The 14,978-nt window shown below is 53.3% G+C and overlaps 1 protein-coding gene across 14 annotated transcripts in view; it reads left to right on the plus strand.

Annotated features, from left to right (window-relative positions):
* DHRS12 (dehydrogenase/reductase 12) overlaps positions 1–14,978 on the plus strand; it is a 65,102-nt gene that overhangs the window by 22,685 nt on the left and 27,439 nt on the right. For 7 of the 14 annotated variants that reach the window (XM_036831829.1, XM_036831825.1, XM_036831838.1 and 4 more), the window contains 5 exons: positions 7,315–7,376; positions 8,658–8,762; positions 10,195–10,285; positions 12,853–12,990; positions 13,892–14,519. In XM_036831829.1, the coding sequence (XP_036687724.1) occupies positions 7,315–7,376; positions 8,658–8,762; positions 10,195–10,285; positions 12,853–12,990; positions 13,892–14,001 (506 nt within the window). In that variant the 3' untranslated portion in view covers positions 14,002–14,519. Of the gene's footprint in view, positions 1–7,314; positions 7,377–8,657; positions 8,763–10,194; positions 10,286–12,852; positions 12,991–13,891; positions 14,525–14,978 lie in introns of those variants that run through there. The other 7 variants (XM_036831833.1, XM_036831824.1, XM_036831832.1 and 4 more) reach the window with 5 other exon arrangements.

Here is a 14,978-nt window from a genome sequence, read left to right on the forward strand (position 1 = left end):
TGTCTTCTTTTAGAAAATAGGGAAATAAAAGTATCCAAGAGAAACCAAAACTCTCCTGTAATTCCATCATTAAGATAAAACCACCATTAACATGGGTCTATTTTTTCCAGCCTTCTTCTATGTGTGTCCCCTACTCCGAGGAGGGGCCACAGTGTGTATACCGTTCTGAGTTTTGTGTTTTTCCAGGTAGCATTATATTATAAATGTTTTCTCATATCATTAAACATCCTTTAAAATGTTACTTCTATTTAGAACATATTCTATTGTATGAATGTGCCATAGTTTAGTATGTTTATCCCCTATTGTGGGATATTTAGCTTGTTTCCAACTTCTCACTATTGAAAATGATTCCACCGTGAGTACTTTTGTTCATACATTTTTGTGTGGATCTTTGGTTATTGCCTTAGGATGGATTCCTAGGAGTGAAATTACAGACACCTAGTTTGTGACCATTTTTGAGACCTTTGACCAAATTGCCAAATGCATTATACATTAACTAAATTGCCCGCCAGAAAAATTGGAGCAATTTGTATTCCCACCAGCATTCTTAGTGCTTATCTCTCCCTATCCCAACAAACTCTGGGTCCCACCCATCATCCCCAAAAGAATGATCTTTGCAAAACTGATAGATGAAATCTGGCATCTTACTTTCGTTTGCATTTCTTTGGTTACTAGTGATATTGAACTTGGTGATGGTGGTTATTTACTGGCCATCTGTATTTCTTTTGGGAGTTGCGTATTCATGTCCTTTGCCCATTTTTCAATTGTGACCATCATCTTTTAAACTCTTGGTTTATAAGCCTTCTTTGGCACATTTATCACAAGTGCCTTCCCCCCCCCCCCCCCCCCCCCCCCCCCCCCCCAGTTTAGCAAATTACTTTTTAATTCTGTTTTTGGTGCTTTGGTTGGTCACACAGAAGTTTAAATTTTCTATGTAGTCAAGCTGTATATTTATTATTAAGACTGATTTATTTGTTTTTATGGTTAAAAAAAATCCTGGTTACTCTAAATACTTGTTTTTTCTCCCTATTTTCTTACAACATTTTCTCTTATTTAGCGTTTTCGTCCACTGGAAGTTATTTGGGTATTAGGTAGGTAAGGACCCTTTTCTCCTCTTTCTTTCTCTCTTTCTTCTCACGCTTTTTAATAAGCAGTGTCACAGCTCTGCTTATATATTGCACAATCTTTCCTTTCTTTTGAGTTGTGATGCCATCTCTCTCATATACCAAATTCTCACTAAGTTGCTTCTCTTTCCAAGCTCCAGTCTGTTCCACTGATCTAGTCACTATTGTCACGACTGCACTGTTCTCATTATTCACATACATTTTAATATCTTCCAGGGCAAGCCCTAGCTCCTCACTCCTCTCATTCTCGAGACATTTTCACCCAGAGGACTGATAGACTGGGGGTGAGGAGGCCAGACTTCAGGCACCAGGGGAGGCTGGTGGGGTCTGGAGCTCCTGAAGCTACAAGGTAGGACCCCTCGGCCCCCAGAAGGGCTTTGGAGCCCTGGGTGAGGCTCTTGGTCTAAAACTGCACTGGGGGGTGGGGGCCCTGTGCAGCCTTCCTAAGGACAGAATGGATAAACCCAAAAGTCAGAGGTCATCTGCCCCTTGGCTTCGGTTTTCTGCCAGCCATTGAGGCTGCTTTGGCTGAGGCGGAAACACCTTCCAGAGCTGAGCCCCTGGGCCACGATGGGCCTCCCCACCTGCCTGCCGGCCACTCCGGGGTGGGGTCTGAGCCGCTGCAGTGCCCGGGCCGGGGCGAGCTCTCTCGGGGCCCCGTGGGGACCACGCCTCCTGTTCTCCCAGCCAAGGAGCCCTGGCCCCCATTCAGGAAGCCAGTGAGGTGCCTGGCCCCATCCTGGCCCGGGGGCCCAGGACCTTATCGGATGATCTGGCTGGGATTCCATGGGTGTTTTTAAAGGAGAGCTACTCACAGCAGTTCTACCACACACCCATTTGGGGAATTTTAAAAACAAAATCCCAATTAAGCACCTTCATGCTTTTAATAAGCCCATTCTCTCCCGGCTGTAAAGCAGGCTCTTTCCTTGTGCCCCAGGTGTAGTACCAACAGCCTCCCTCTCGGATGTGACAGCAGGGAGTGATGCAGTCATCTTGCACCAGAAACACTGGTTTAGCTGTAGCACCCTGAGGTACAGACCTTGGATGGCCTGGGGAGGACAAGGAAGTGACAGCATATTCACTTTTGTGGGTTACCTGGAGCCCAAGACAGGTGCCAGAGCTCCCCCCTCTCCTCTCAGGTGGACCCTTCCCACCTCACAGGTGGAGCTCACAGACGTCCATTCCCACATTTAAACAATGCTCTCCAGCTGCTCACAGCTTCAGCCACCCTGGAGTGAGCCCTCCCACCCCCAGGCTCTTTGCACAGACTGTGCTCCACGCCTGGACACCCTCCTTCCATCCCTACCCTCTCCTAGCACCCTGCCAGCTTAGTCCTGCCTCTCCCGCCTCTAAATCTTAGCTCAGGTGTCACCTCACTGCTAACTCGGCCCCGGTGCCACCGCCACCCCATCCCACGTGCTCAGGACAGTCTCTTCTGCACAGCACTGACCTCACTGTGGGTGTCGGTTCATTACATAATGACCTGTTAATGCCTGGTGAACACCCTGCGGTCAGGGAGTTCTCACAGTATCCCTAGCATTTATCACTGGGTCTGGCATTTAGCAAGTGGAACTGGAAGCGGGGAAGTTGAGGTTGGGGGCAAAGGGAAAGATCTGACTCATCCTCACCGCTGTCTGACCCCAAGCCAAGAGTAAATACCCCACGAGAAACTGATGACTCTGATGCCTCTTATGCCTCATTTTCTCTGGGGCTCTGTGCTCCCAGCTTCCCCGGGTAATATGAGCTTTGAAATGGTCTTTATACAATTTGTAAAGTCAGCGTGTGAGGCCCCTAGGCTCGCTGTGGGACGTTCGTGTTATTGTACCAATGGGAGAGGCACCAAATAGTAATCGTCACGCAACTGTCTGCTCCTTTAAAATCTACACCAGTAACCTCCCAGGGGTAGAGGGACAGTCATTTTCTCCGGCAGGTAGTATACCTGGTAGAAGCATACAGCCAAATACACCCACTTAGTAACCAAAGTGGCTTTAATTCAAGCTGGCTGTGAAGGTTTCTTAATAGAAACTCCAATCAGTTCTCCTATGCTAAATGTAAACATTGCAGTAGATTTTTCTCATCAAACAGTACTTTTAATGCTACTGAAATATATCATACCCCATGATACGGTATGATTTCAGGAGCACCATGAGTTTAATATTCGGATGGAAATGTGGTTTCAGGAATGCTTTCAGAGTACTCCGCACCTCTCCTTCAGCATTACCCGGCTCGACACAGTGTAACATCCCTTCCTAATTAGCTTATAGAGAGAGATTTGCTTCAAGTCATGTACCCATGTCATAAAGGTCCTTGTTGCCATATTTAGAAGACTATGTCCAACATAAATTTCACTCCCAAATCTCTTTCTCGTAATGAACCTCCATCGACATAATGAGTTCCTTGGAAGGAAGGCATTGTGTAAATTAAAAATACTAATGAGTCATAATGATAATGAATTATTTTCCTTATTACTGGGAGCAGGACTCAGCTGGGGCACATTATCCTGTGGCTGAAGGTGTCTTCCCTACACCCAGACCTGCCCTCCCCCAGGAGCCCAGACTAAAATAGGTTCTCTTTTTTTTTTTTCTCTCCTCATCAAAGCTCTGAATCCCCCAAATGTCCCTGATCTTAGCTAGTCAGTCTTGGAGGAGTGGAAGTTACTAAACTGGTTCCCACTAAGATAGGAATGACCCGAAGGCACCCATAGCTGTTTCCAGCAGTGCGCTGCTTGCACCTTTCCAAGGATATTCCTATTAGCTGGTTAGCACAGGCGAACTGGTGGATTTTCTAGCTAAGACCAAGCCCAGTGTCTTAGGGATTGTCTGGTTACAAGGAACAGGAACCCACTCAAGCCGACTAAACAAAACTGATTTACTGGGGGGGAAGGCAAGGGCAGCCTTCACAGAACTTAGCGGCAGAGGCACAGCTGGGCTTTGGGAGCGTCAGGGACAGGACAGGAGAGCGTGAGGAACTGGGGTGAACTTTTCCTGTTTCTCTGGGACCCTTGTCCACAGACTCTATCCCAGCTCTCCTGTCTCTGCAGGATGCTTTTCCGTGCACGTGGGCCAAATGTGGCGGCCGCTGAGTCAAGGGTCCCGTGCCCATGCTCTTGCGGGGAGGGTTCGCCTGGCACAGCTTGGCTCAGGTGTCACCCCTAACTCAGTCTACTCTGCCCAGGGCGTCGAGGTTGCGTGGCTCAAACACGGTGCCTGGCCCAGGGTCATGACTCGGTTACGTGTTGTTACAGGATGCAGGGCCCCGCCCTAAGGGGAGGGGATGGGGCACATCTCCAGAGGAAGTCTACCACACCAGGCCGAGGAGTTTTCTGCTTAATTTGGTTGGGCGCCTGGAGTGTTGAAGGGCTTTGGGGCAGGAGAGTGGCATTGGCGCCCGTGTTAACAGCAGGCCCGTGGTAGGATCTGTGAGCTGGGCAAGGAGCTCCTGGTGCCATGTTCATCCTAAAGGAGCAGTGACTTGCAGACAATGGGATTCATTCCTACTCCCTTGGCACCGGGGTTGGTTGGGACTCTGTGGTTGAATGACTCAAGAAAAAGGAGATTTGCCATGTTTTCCATTCTGCGTGGACTTACTGGGAACTTGGAAAAGTCACAGAACCTCTCTGGGATTCTCTTAATTCCAATTCTTTTAATTAAAAAAAAAAAATTATATATGTAAAAATATACACATACATACTACTTATATATTTTTATGTTATTAATTTAGCAGATTCCTTTAAAAGATCTTATTGGCTTTATTCAGAGATTCCTAAATTGGGGAACATCAATCTAGCAATAGATAGGAGCCTCAAAGAACTGTACAAGGCGAGAAATTTTCTAGGCAGAAGGGAGCAGGAACAAGGAAGTTATGCTGGGCATGTAGCAGATTTTTCCTGTGTTTCTCTTTGCTGGCCTGAAAAGATGCTGAGGGTACACAGGAAAGGCCTCAGAAAGCTGGCTAGGAGGCTGGCGGATTATAAATCACTTGTGGCTGGAAAGAGAGTGGCTTCATCTCCTTCTCAGGGAGGAGAAATGCTTGCTGTGTGTGAAGAGTGACATATGTGCTTTGAAATGATACAGCTGGAGACCTAGGAGGCAAAAAGCATATAGAAACACACGATGGCTCAGATCTGCTGGTGGGGGAGCCCAGAGAGCAGGATGGGAGAGGGCCCGTTTTGTGGATTTGGAATGCGGGAGATTTTTTTTAAAGATAGAAAGGGCCCTGAAGGCCTTTTGCTAAAAACTGCAGTTTCTCCAGGAGTTTTAAAAAATCACCTACCACCTGGCTGTGCCCTACACAGGCTGTGAGCGTATTTGGTAGGGATGAATGGCCCAGCTAGTCTTCCTGCCGGTGACTCTGTTAGCATCTAAATTGATACCGGTAGGGTATATTCTCGCAGAGGATGAAGCAGAAATCAAAACACACCCCCGTCTCCTGGGTCGGGGGAGAGGCGCCGAGGGGCTACCCCAGCTCTCATCCATCTCGGAGGAGCGCCCGGCCAGCGGGGGGAGCAAGTCCGGCCCTCGGCCCATCCCGGGGCCTCTGGGAGGGAAGCAGCGGAGCCTCTAGAGGAGGGGTGCAGGCCTGTGGTGTGGAACCTGCTTCCAGCTTTCATTTCCTTTACGCCAAGGAGTCGTTTATGACAATCCGTCACGGCAGGCTGATGGGGCTGATAGCTTTTGGCAGAAGTCCTTTCTACTTCTCGCAAATTAAATCACAGAGAAAGTCACCAGCAGTGACTGCAAAGAAAGTGTTCAAGGCCACTGCACGGAGGCCAGCAGCTCTCAGAGACCCAGTGTTTGCCAGACTTTAAAAATCCATGAATACTAACGAGGCTGGCACCTTCAACGACAGGTTGGGGTGCAGACACTAAGAATGCTGTGTGGCGTGAAGGGCACAACTCAGAACTGCTAATAATAATAATAGGAATAATAATAATAATGAAATAAAATGGCAACAACCAGTGTGCACAGAGAGCTTTCCAATCTACGTGCACATTTTCGTTTCACCACAAAACCCTGTGATCCTAGGAGGTGGGCTGTCCAGCTATGGTCTCCCTTTCACAAGTAAAGAAACCAAGGCTGAAATGCTTTGTCGACCTGCCCATGGTCACACCGCTGGTAGGTGCCAGCCAGGACTCAAATCCAGGCTCCCGGCTCCCCCCAGCGCCCTTTCCGTGACACCAGGCTGCTCCGGTGAGCTTGGATGCAGGGCCGGGCTCGAGGTGGTGGGCAGAGCTGGGCAGGCAGAAGCTCTGAGGAGTGGCCCAAAAAGAGCCCAGGGCTTTCATTTAAATTCCCCGACCCCCAACCCGTTAACACAAGGTAATATTTGTTCATTGTTTGAAAAAAAAAAAAAAACAGATAAGCATAAGAACATAGAAATAATAATTGCCCACTCAGAGATAAGCATTTTGAACATTTTAGTGCACCACAATATCATCCTTGCAGATACTTTTTCTTCATTTTGACACATCCTTCCTCACAAAAACGGAATTCTGTTCCTCCTGCCGTTTTGTAAACGTCTCATTCCATATACTGTGAATATCTCTCCATGTCAGATACACTTCAACAATATTTTTCTCATTTCGTTAAAAATGTTAGACATATAGTTTTTATGATTGCAGAAATAACCTTAAGGTTATAGGCTCATTGTAGAAATATTCAAATTCAAACCGTACAGAAATGCCCAGCAAAGGAAGCAAACGCTTTACTTAATCCCACCCTTGGGGCCTAAGCAGTGTCGCTACATTTCACATTTCCTGTTCATGTTTTCCATGCACACTCTAGACGTAATGAACATATGTGTCTCTATACACTTTTTTTCTCTGCCAAGTGGGATCACACACTGTTGTGCAGTTTGCTTTTTTCCTTCGTCTGGTGTGGACATTTTATTGTCTCAGTCCCTGAGGTTCTAAGGCAGCTTTGTTCCAATCCTGGGGAAAGGAAACCCCATGAGGCTGGAGAAGGGGCAGGATAGTGGCAACAGGATAGGAGCAACACAGGGCTGGGTCCAGCGATCGGACTAGAAACCCTCCGAGAGGAGGGGACCGCAGCTCAGGCAGCCGCTTGCCACTCACCCGGAGGATGCAGGTAAACGGTGCCACCGCACCACCACCCCGGGGCCACCTGAGAGGAGGGGTCCCGCGGCACCAGATGGCCCCATGACCCCTCATGAATGCTCTGTGCCTCCCCAGGTGTGTATGTTCTCACGACTGCCCTGATCCCCGTCTTGGAGAAAGAACATGACCCCAGAGTGGTGAGTTGACTTCGGGGATGTTTTGTAAGTAAATGACTTTGCTCCTGATGGGAAATCAGTGGTCCTACGTTTGTTGCCCCAACTGTCCCAAGGGGGCCATGCTGTCCACGTCCATAGGGGGAGCCAAATTCTGTCCCCTGGGTCCACGGGCCTTCTGTTTGATAATCTGAGATCCAGCAGCGGTGTGCCAGCCCAGACGGCGTCCAGGTGGGTCTAGGGAGGGGCCGGTGAAGCGGGGAGGGATCCAGGTCAAGGTGAGGGTCAGCCTGCGGCTTTGTCCCGAGCACACACGTACTTGAGGGGCTTGTAGGTGTGGCCTGGGATTCCAGAATGCTCGCTCTGGCAGTAGAGACTTCCTGGGAGCCGGCTGTCGATCCTGCCCGCCCTGCCCCGCTCTCAGGGGCCCTCCACCCGCCCTGCTCCTGCCTCTTGCCGCGGCTGGGTGCCTGCTGCCCATACACAAGCAACGAGTCCGCCGCCAAAAGCGAGGCAGGGCTGTGCAAAGCCCCAGCCCGCACTGTAGGCTCTTCCCCGGTGTCATCCGAGAGTTGGCAAAGCATTCAGAAAGGGGGGCTTCTGAAGAGCAGGGGCAGCCGGGGAAGGCAGTCAGCGGTGGGTGGGTGGGTGCGCTTCCTGGAGAACATGCCGCTCAAATGGGAGGGGACAGGCTAATGGGTTACAGTGACGGAAATCAGAGAAGTCGGGAGTTAACGCAGGCTGCATTCTCTCTGCTGTGAGGGCCAGAATAATGACCTCCCCTGATCTGAGAGGTCCAGGTCCTAGTTCCTGGCACCTGTGAATATGTCACCTTGACATGGCCAAAGGGGACTCTGCAGATGTGATGAAGTTAAGGGTATTGAGATGGGGAGGGTATCGTGGATTACCCAGGTGGGCCAGTGTAGTCACAGGGGTCCTAAGAAGAGGGCCAGAGTCAGAGGAGACATGACAGTGGAAGCAGAGGCGGTCGGAGTGGTGCAGCCACAAACCAAGGCATGCGAGTGGCCTCTAGAAGCTGGAGAAGGCAAGGGACGGATTCCCCCCTAAAACTGCCAGAAGGAATGCAGCTCTGCTGACACCTTGATTTTAGCCCCATAAGACCCATTTCAGACTTCCGACTTCCAGAGCTTCCAGTGGGGGAATTCATCTGTGACTTTGTAAGCCACTAAGTTTGTGGTCATTTGTTGCAGTAGCAACAAGAAACCGACACGCTGCTTGACAGAGAAGCAGGATGGGAGGGTGTTATGAACTTTTCTGTACAGATCTCCATTCTATTCACTGCAGGTGACAGTCTCCTCCGGAGGAATGCTGGTTCAGAAACTGAGTACCGATGACCTACAGTCAGAAAGGACAGCGTTCGATGGCACCATGGTCTATGCACAAAACAAAGTGAGTGAGGGGTTTCTCAAGGCTGCCACCTGGGTGCTTTTCCAAGGAAGGCTAATTCTGGGATTCACGTTAATTTGGATCTTCGTAATTCCCAGCAGCGCCTGAATGTTCCCCAGTGGAGAGAGAACCCTCTTCTCCATCAGGAGCCCGGCCGAGCCCAGCTCTGCCTAGACCGGGGTGGGGCTGGGGGGCTTCAGCTCGCCCCTAGGAAGAGCCACAAAAGCCGCCACCTCTCTTCGCTGGTTTCTTAGACCCACAAAGAGCATGGTGAGAGCCAGGGGCCGCCACAGCAGGAGCCCAGCAGGGGTTCCTTGCCCAGCGGCTCAGAGGGAATATGGACCCAGGAATTCACTCCTCTCTCCCTGGGCAGCCCCTGCTCACTGGCTGGACAGATGCCCCTGGAACAATGCTGGGTTTCCGGGCTCCCTTTGAAGGGCATGTGCATCCAATTCTGAAAGGAAAGTGCAGGGGTCCAGATCTCATGCCCGATCTTAACAAAGTGTAGTCACGCTGCCGTGTATCAGCTCATGACAGCTGTTTTTAGAAGCCGGCTGTATACCTTCCACACTTATAGTTCTGGCCCCTCAGTTCATCACCTGGGTGGGCTCCCTCGTCGTTTGTGAAGCTGCCAGCGCTCACCAGCTGTCCCTCCTGTTGGTGTGGTCTGCCTCTGTCCGACCTCCCCCTGCCCCCTGTGCGCCCTGGCTCTGCCCCGCTTTCGCTCACCGAGCCCCAGACCAACTCCTGGTGGATTACTGTTCATGACTCAATCCTGACAATTGAAGGAACCATACTTCTTGACAGTTTTTCCAGGGAACATGTGAACAAACCACTCACTCCGTAAATGAGGCCCAGATGGAGCTCTTTGCGAAGCGTAATCAAACTGCCCTGGGATTGGGCAGTAGTCTCCATACAGCTGAGGCTTAAGTGGCGGGGGGGATACTTGATGATTTCTTAGGGAATTTGCAACAGCTGTGTTCTCTAAGCATCCCCAGTACGCGTCCTACACTCCAAGGCAGGAGTTCCTTCACGTGTCCACGGACACCCGCTCAGTGCAGGCCTGTGCCGGTGGCCAGGGTACACAGGGAGCGGGGCCCAGCAACGAACGCGGCAACACAAGCGGCTAGGAAAGAGGACTCTCTGGGTGTCACTTCCGGGGGGGGGAGGGGAGGGGAGGGGGAAGCCCCCAGGCAGCGTGCGGCGTTCCCTCGTTCCGGTGCTGGTGCGTCTGTATCTCAAACGCAGGGGCCGGGACGCAGCACTGGGTCGTAGCCAGAGCTTGTGGGCTTGTGGGGTAGAGAGCCGGTTCTAGAGCAAGGTGAAATCTGACATGGGGGCGGGCAAGGCAGGGTAAGGGCCGGCTCTGCACGCCCGCAGCCCCCTTGCTCCCCCTCCCGTTTGTTCATCCTCGCCCCCCACCCACCCCGTCCAGAGGCAGCAGGTGGTACTGACGGAGCGGTGGGCCCGAGCGCACCCGGCCATCCACTTCTCGTGCATGCATCCCGGCTGGGTCGACACCCCAGGTAGGTCTTTCGTTTCCACGGCGCCTGCGTTTCATCTAAAGATACCTTGGGCGGCCGCAGGACTGACTGTCCCCCAGAGTGACCTACAACCAGTATCATGAGGACTAGGCACGGCTTCGTCTCCACGGAGAGGGGCCGGCGGGGACGGGAGGGCGAGCAGCCTGTCCGCACAGGCGGAGCTGGTGTCGTCAATTTGCCCCGCGCGCGGCCAAGAGAGGGGGCGGCCCTGGCGTGGGGTGCGGCTGGGGGCCCCTCCCTCGGGACAGGGGGAGCCAGTGCACGCTGAGTGTCGGAGAGGAACGAACCCAACCGAGGGCGGAGAGGGGGACCGAGGGAAGTCAACGGGAGACGCTGGGAACGTGGGGATAGGCCAGGCCAGCTCGCCGCTGCCCGGGTTCCTAGAAGTAGTGATGCACACAGGTAAGTAACAATCACTAGGGAGACAAGTGGAATTTTCTGGAAGCGCGTTGGAGCAGCAGGGAGGGAGAGCAGCGCTCTCCTCGGGATCTGTCCCTCCCAACTCCGTGGCCTCGGGCAAATCACGTGGGCTCTGTAGCTCTTTCCTCCTCCCCCGAAAAGGGCACCGAAAACAGCAGCACAGCAGCACCCCCAGGACACCTGAGGGCCCAGAGCTGCTCACAGCCGTGTCTGGATACTGATGCGTGTGTCCTCACAGCCCCGCTGCGGTGGGCACTAGCATCATGCCCATTTCCAGATGGGGAAACTGAGGCACAGAGGGGCCAGGATGTCCCGGCTGGGCCCGGCCACAGTGTCGTGGGAAGCAGGCTCTCTCGTATACGTGCTGTCATCCTTTCTGAAAGCCGCTTGAGCAGAAGCCTTAACATTTGTATATACATCCTTGGAATTCATCCTAAGAAATAATGAGAGATGTGGAAAATGAGGTTGCTCATTGCAGCACTCGTGCTAGGAGAGTGAGTTAATAAGAGCACCTGTACAAGAAGTCTGTTCAGCCCTGAAAACTGCTGGGGAGAAATGTCTATGGGAAAGGGAAACTGCACTATACCATTAAATGAAGGTATCAGTCCCCCAAACTGTACGTGCCTTAGGGTCTTATTTTGGCTACACCCATATCCCCATGGAAGAAGGCGTATGTTGGTGCCACGTAGCACCCCACGGAGACCTGGCTGGGAGAGCTGGCGCAGACCAGCCCTCTGGGGCATGGCTCTGAGGACGTCGGGCAGCCTCCTGTTTTAAACGCAGAGGGGGTGTCCTCAGCCAAGCACACCAGGAGGGGCTCAGGCCAGGGGTGTTGGGAGAGGGTGACTTCTTACTTCTTGTCGCTTCCTGATGGGAGACAGGCCCAGCCCTGCCTGACCAGCTAGCTCCATCAGGCCGTGGAGGGCCGCCAGCCTGTCATCCTCCCGAGGACATCACCCTGACAGTCCTCATGTCAGCCTGTGTGCTCGCAAAATCTGTGCTCCAAGCCCACCCCCTGGATCCACCATCTGGGTCAAGGTGCAGTTTGCCCTCTATTGTCCACAGGTCACAGGGCAACGACTGGGCCTCTCGGGTGCAGATGGCCTGTCTGGGGACACAGAAGCCTGAGGGAGGGCTGGGCAGGGGCCTGAGCCCGTGGACACTTGTCCTCCCCGAGTGGTATGACAGAAGGATTCAGATTCCTTCTCTTTGCTCATCAGTATTTCCTAATTTTTCCACAATTAGCAAGTACTGTTTCTGTGAAAAGAAAAAAAAAATTTTTAATTTAAAAAATGAGGGCATTAAATTAGATGATCCTTTCTCTCTCTGAAATCCTCTGATCTCATTCCGGCTTTCAAACGTTGTTTTCTCTGCCTTCTTTCCTTTCCTTGGCTTCACGAGAGAACAGTTTTGTTTCCCAGTGTGCTCACTGTTGGGACAGTGTGTTCCCCGAGGTCTGTGGGCGGTGGGGGGGGGCGGTGCTGGGCCTCCCGTGGTGAGGACGGGGGCCCCGGGGAGGCGACACCAGGAGGGGAACACTATGAACACGGCTCTATGTAGCCGGGTGTGGGGGGGGCAGGGGAGGACGAGTTAGAGGAGCTTTGGCAGAGGAAGGAAGAAGTCCCTCCCCTTCTTACTACACTCCTCCCTAAAAAGCAGGAAACACTCGTGCAGCCCGAGGAACCATCAGCCAGGATCCTTGGAGAGGTCAGAATCCTTGGCGAGAGATGGTTCACCCAGGAAGCGGGAGTCTGATCCCCTCTCGGCCTCAGTGTGACCCTCCTTTCTTAGGGTAGAAAGCGGGGAGGTGCTGGAGATTTTGCTCCCAGGGGACGGGCTGGTCTGGGCGCCCGGGGCCCAGGGGACACGGGACCCAACGCACTCGGGGCTCTGGTGAGCAGCACTTCCCTCCCAGGCCACAGGGTGACACCTCAGGGGCTTTGTGACAAGGCTGTGTGAAATCTGAACAGCCTGGAGGAATGCTGTGTTGAAGGGGAAAGAGGGCAGTCTGCGGTCCCATTCCAGTTCATCGTCGTTATTTTGGCACTGGGAGAAGCCAAGCGCCGGCAGCGTCCTGGCTTGAGGATGCTGTCCTCACCTCCCTGTCTGCGCCCCCCCCGCCCCTGCAGGTGTGCGGTTGTCGATGCCCGGGTTCCACGCCAGGCTGGGGGCCAGGCTGCGCTCTGAGGCCCAGGGCGCCGACACCGTGCTGTGGCTGGCCCTCGCCCCGACTGCCGCCGCGCAGCCCAGCGGCCGCTTCTTCCAAGGTGACTTCCTCCCTGGGTGTGAAGGCGCCCCTGACCCTCCTCTCCGTGCAGCTCGGGTCGAGGAGGGACTGTGCCCCTTCCCCGTGATGGCGCCCGGCCTTGCTTGGCAGGGCGGCTCCTTCGCCTGTCGGGGTGCTTTGTGAAGGGCCTCGCCTCCGACTTCGCACCACCCGCTTTTTCCATCCACCTTTCTGAACTCAGTGGGTCCCTTGAGGATGAAATCCTCGGGTTGTCATCCTTGTTCTGAGTCTTGGGCGAGGCCGGGCCCTTTGGGCACCGCGGAGATGAAAGCTCCCTCTCCGAAGCCCCGGGGATGGGAGCTGCCCAAGCAGCAGTGCAGAGGGAGTGAGTCTCTTCTTTCTGCTTCCGGGGGCAGTAATCTGTTGAGGGTTTGCTGCCAACCTGGGCAGCATCCCGACGGGCAGTCTGAGAGGAGGCATGCTGAGGGCGGATGCTGGAGGCCAGGGCCTTCCGCTTCTTTCCCACCACGGATGGGGCCCCCCTCGCCTGAGCCACGATGGAGCTCTGGTGACCCTGTGGTGGCCGGGGGCGTGGCCGTACCTTCTCCTCTGGCCACCACCTGCCAGCTCTCAAACACGCCACACTCCCCAAGCCCAAACCCCACCCCCGCCGGCACCCAGGCCTGAGGACCCTCCCCGCAGCCCGCCGGAGTCCCTCAAAACCCAGCCCGACACCTGTCCTCCCCAACGCGGTCTCCCTTCTGTAGCACCTCGTCGTCTGTGGGGACCCTTGAGGGCAGGGGTGGCATCTAACTCCGTCCCGTGGGGGCCCCTCCCCGGCAGATGGCCGTGACACGACTGCCCCGGGGCCCAAGCGGCGGGCAGAGGCGCATCCACGCTGCCTCGCTGCCCACACCTTTGTTCTTCCCTCTCACTTTTAGACCGGAAACCAGTGCCCACACATTTGCCTCTTGCTAGGACATCGTCCTCGCCGGCTGAAGAGGAGAAACTGATTGAAATCCTGGAAGAGCTGGCTCAGAGATTTAAATAGGCCAGGCCAGACCCAACGCGGGGCTGGAATCGCCTCAGAAAATACGGGAAGGTGTGGACCAGGGGTAGACCAGTACACAGACCCCACTTCTGGACGTCCCCGTAGATTGGCCCATATTCCACTGCTATGGTTTGAGCTGGCTTCCTCTCCTTCTGCAGTCATAGAAATCAGCCCCGTTCTTTATACAAAGCCTAGTATTGAAGCCTTGACCCGCCATCCCCTCACTGTGGGACCACAGGTGGGTTACTTACCCTCTGGGGGCCTCATTTTCCCTGTCAGTGGAGATTGTAGTGCTACCTACCTCAAGGGGTGGTTTTAAGGATTCAGTGAATTACTACTTGTAATGCACTTAGAAGAATGCTTGGTGCATCATAAAGACTTGATATATGTTTGTTAGCTATTAACATCAGCATTTAACTGACAAGTGTGCTACAACTCACACACACAAAAAAATCCCCCTAAAGGTTACCCCCTGTAGCAATGAGGAGCCCACACAGAATGGGAAATTTATTTTAAAATAAATACGACGGGGGGGCTGGGAGCGAGCGAACCTGCATCTTCCGCAGCAGCTTCTTTTCCCATGTAAATTTCTCCTTTGAGGATGTGGTTTTTCCTAAAGATTCCATGTCACTGTCAGTTTGAGGGAAGCAGGGCTGGGGGGGAGGAAGGAGAGCCAGGAGGGGGCTCCACGCTGCCCTGCCCTGGCCTGGCTGTGAGGCCCCAGGAGCAAAGCGGAGCCAAGGGTCAGTGCCTATTTACATAAACAATCACGGGAGGCCCGGTTTATTTACATTTGCTATGATTAGAAGTGGCATGGACATATATACACTACCAAATGTAAAATAGATAGCTAGTGGGAAGCAGCTGCACAGCACAGGGAGATCAGCTCGGTGCCTTGTGACCACCTACAGGGGTGGGATAGGGAGGGTGGGAGGGAGGGAGATGCCAGAGGGAAGAGAGATGGGGCCATATGTATA

This window comes from Balaenoptera musculus, chromosome 18 (genome assembly GCF_009873245.2).
Source record: "Balaenoptera musculus isolate JJ_BM4_2016_0621 chromosome 18, mBalMus1.pri.v3, whole genome shotgun sequence".
In the NCBI taxonomy this organism is placed as follows: domain Eukaryota; kingdom Metazoa; phylum Chordata; class Mammalia; order Artiodactyla; family Balaenopteridae; genus Balaenoptera; species Balaenoptera musculus.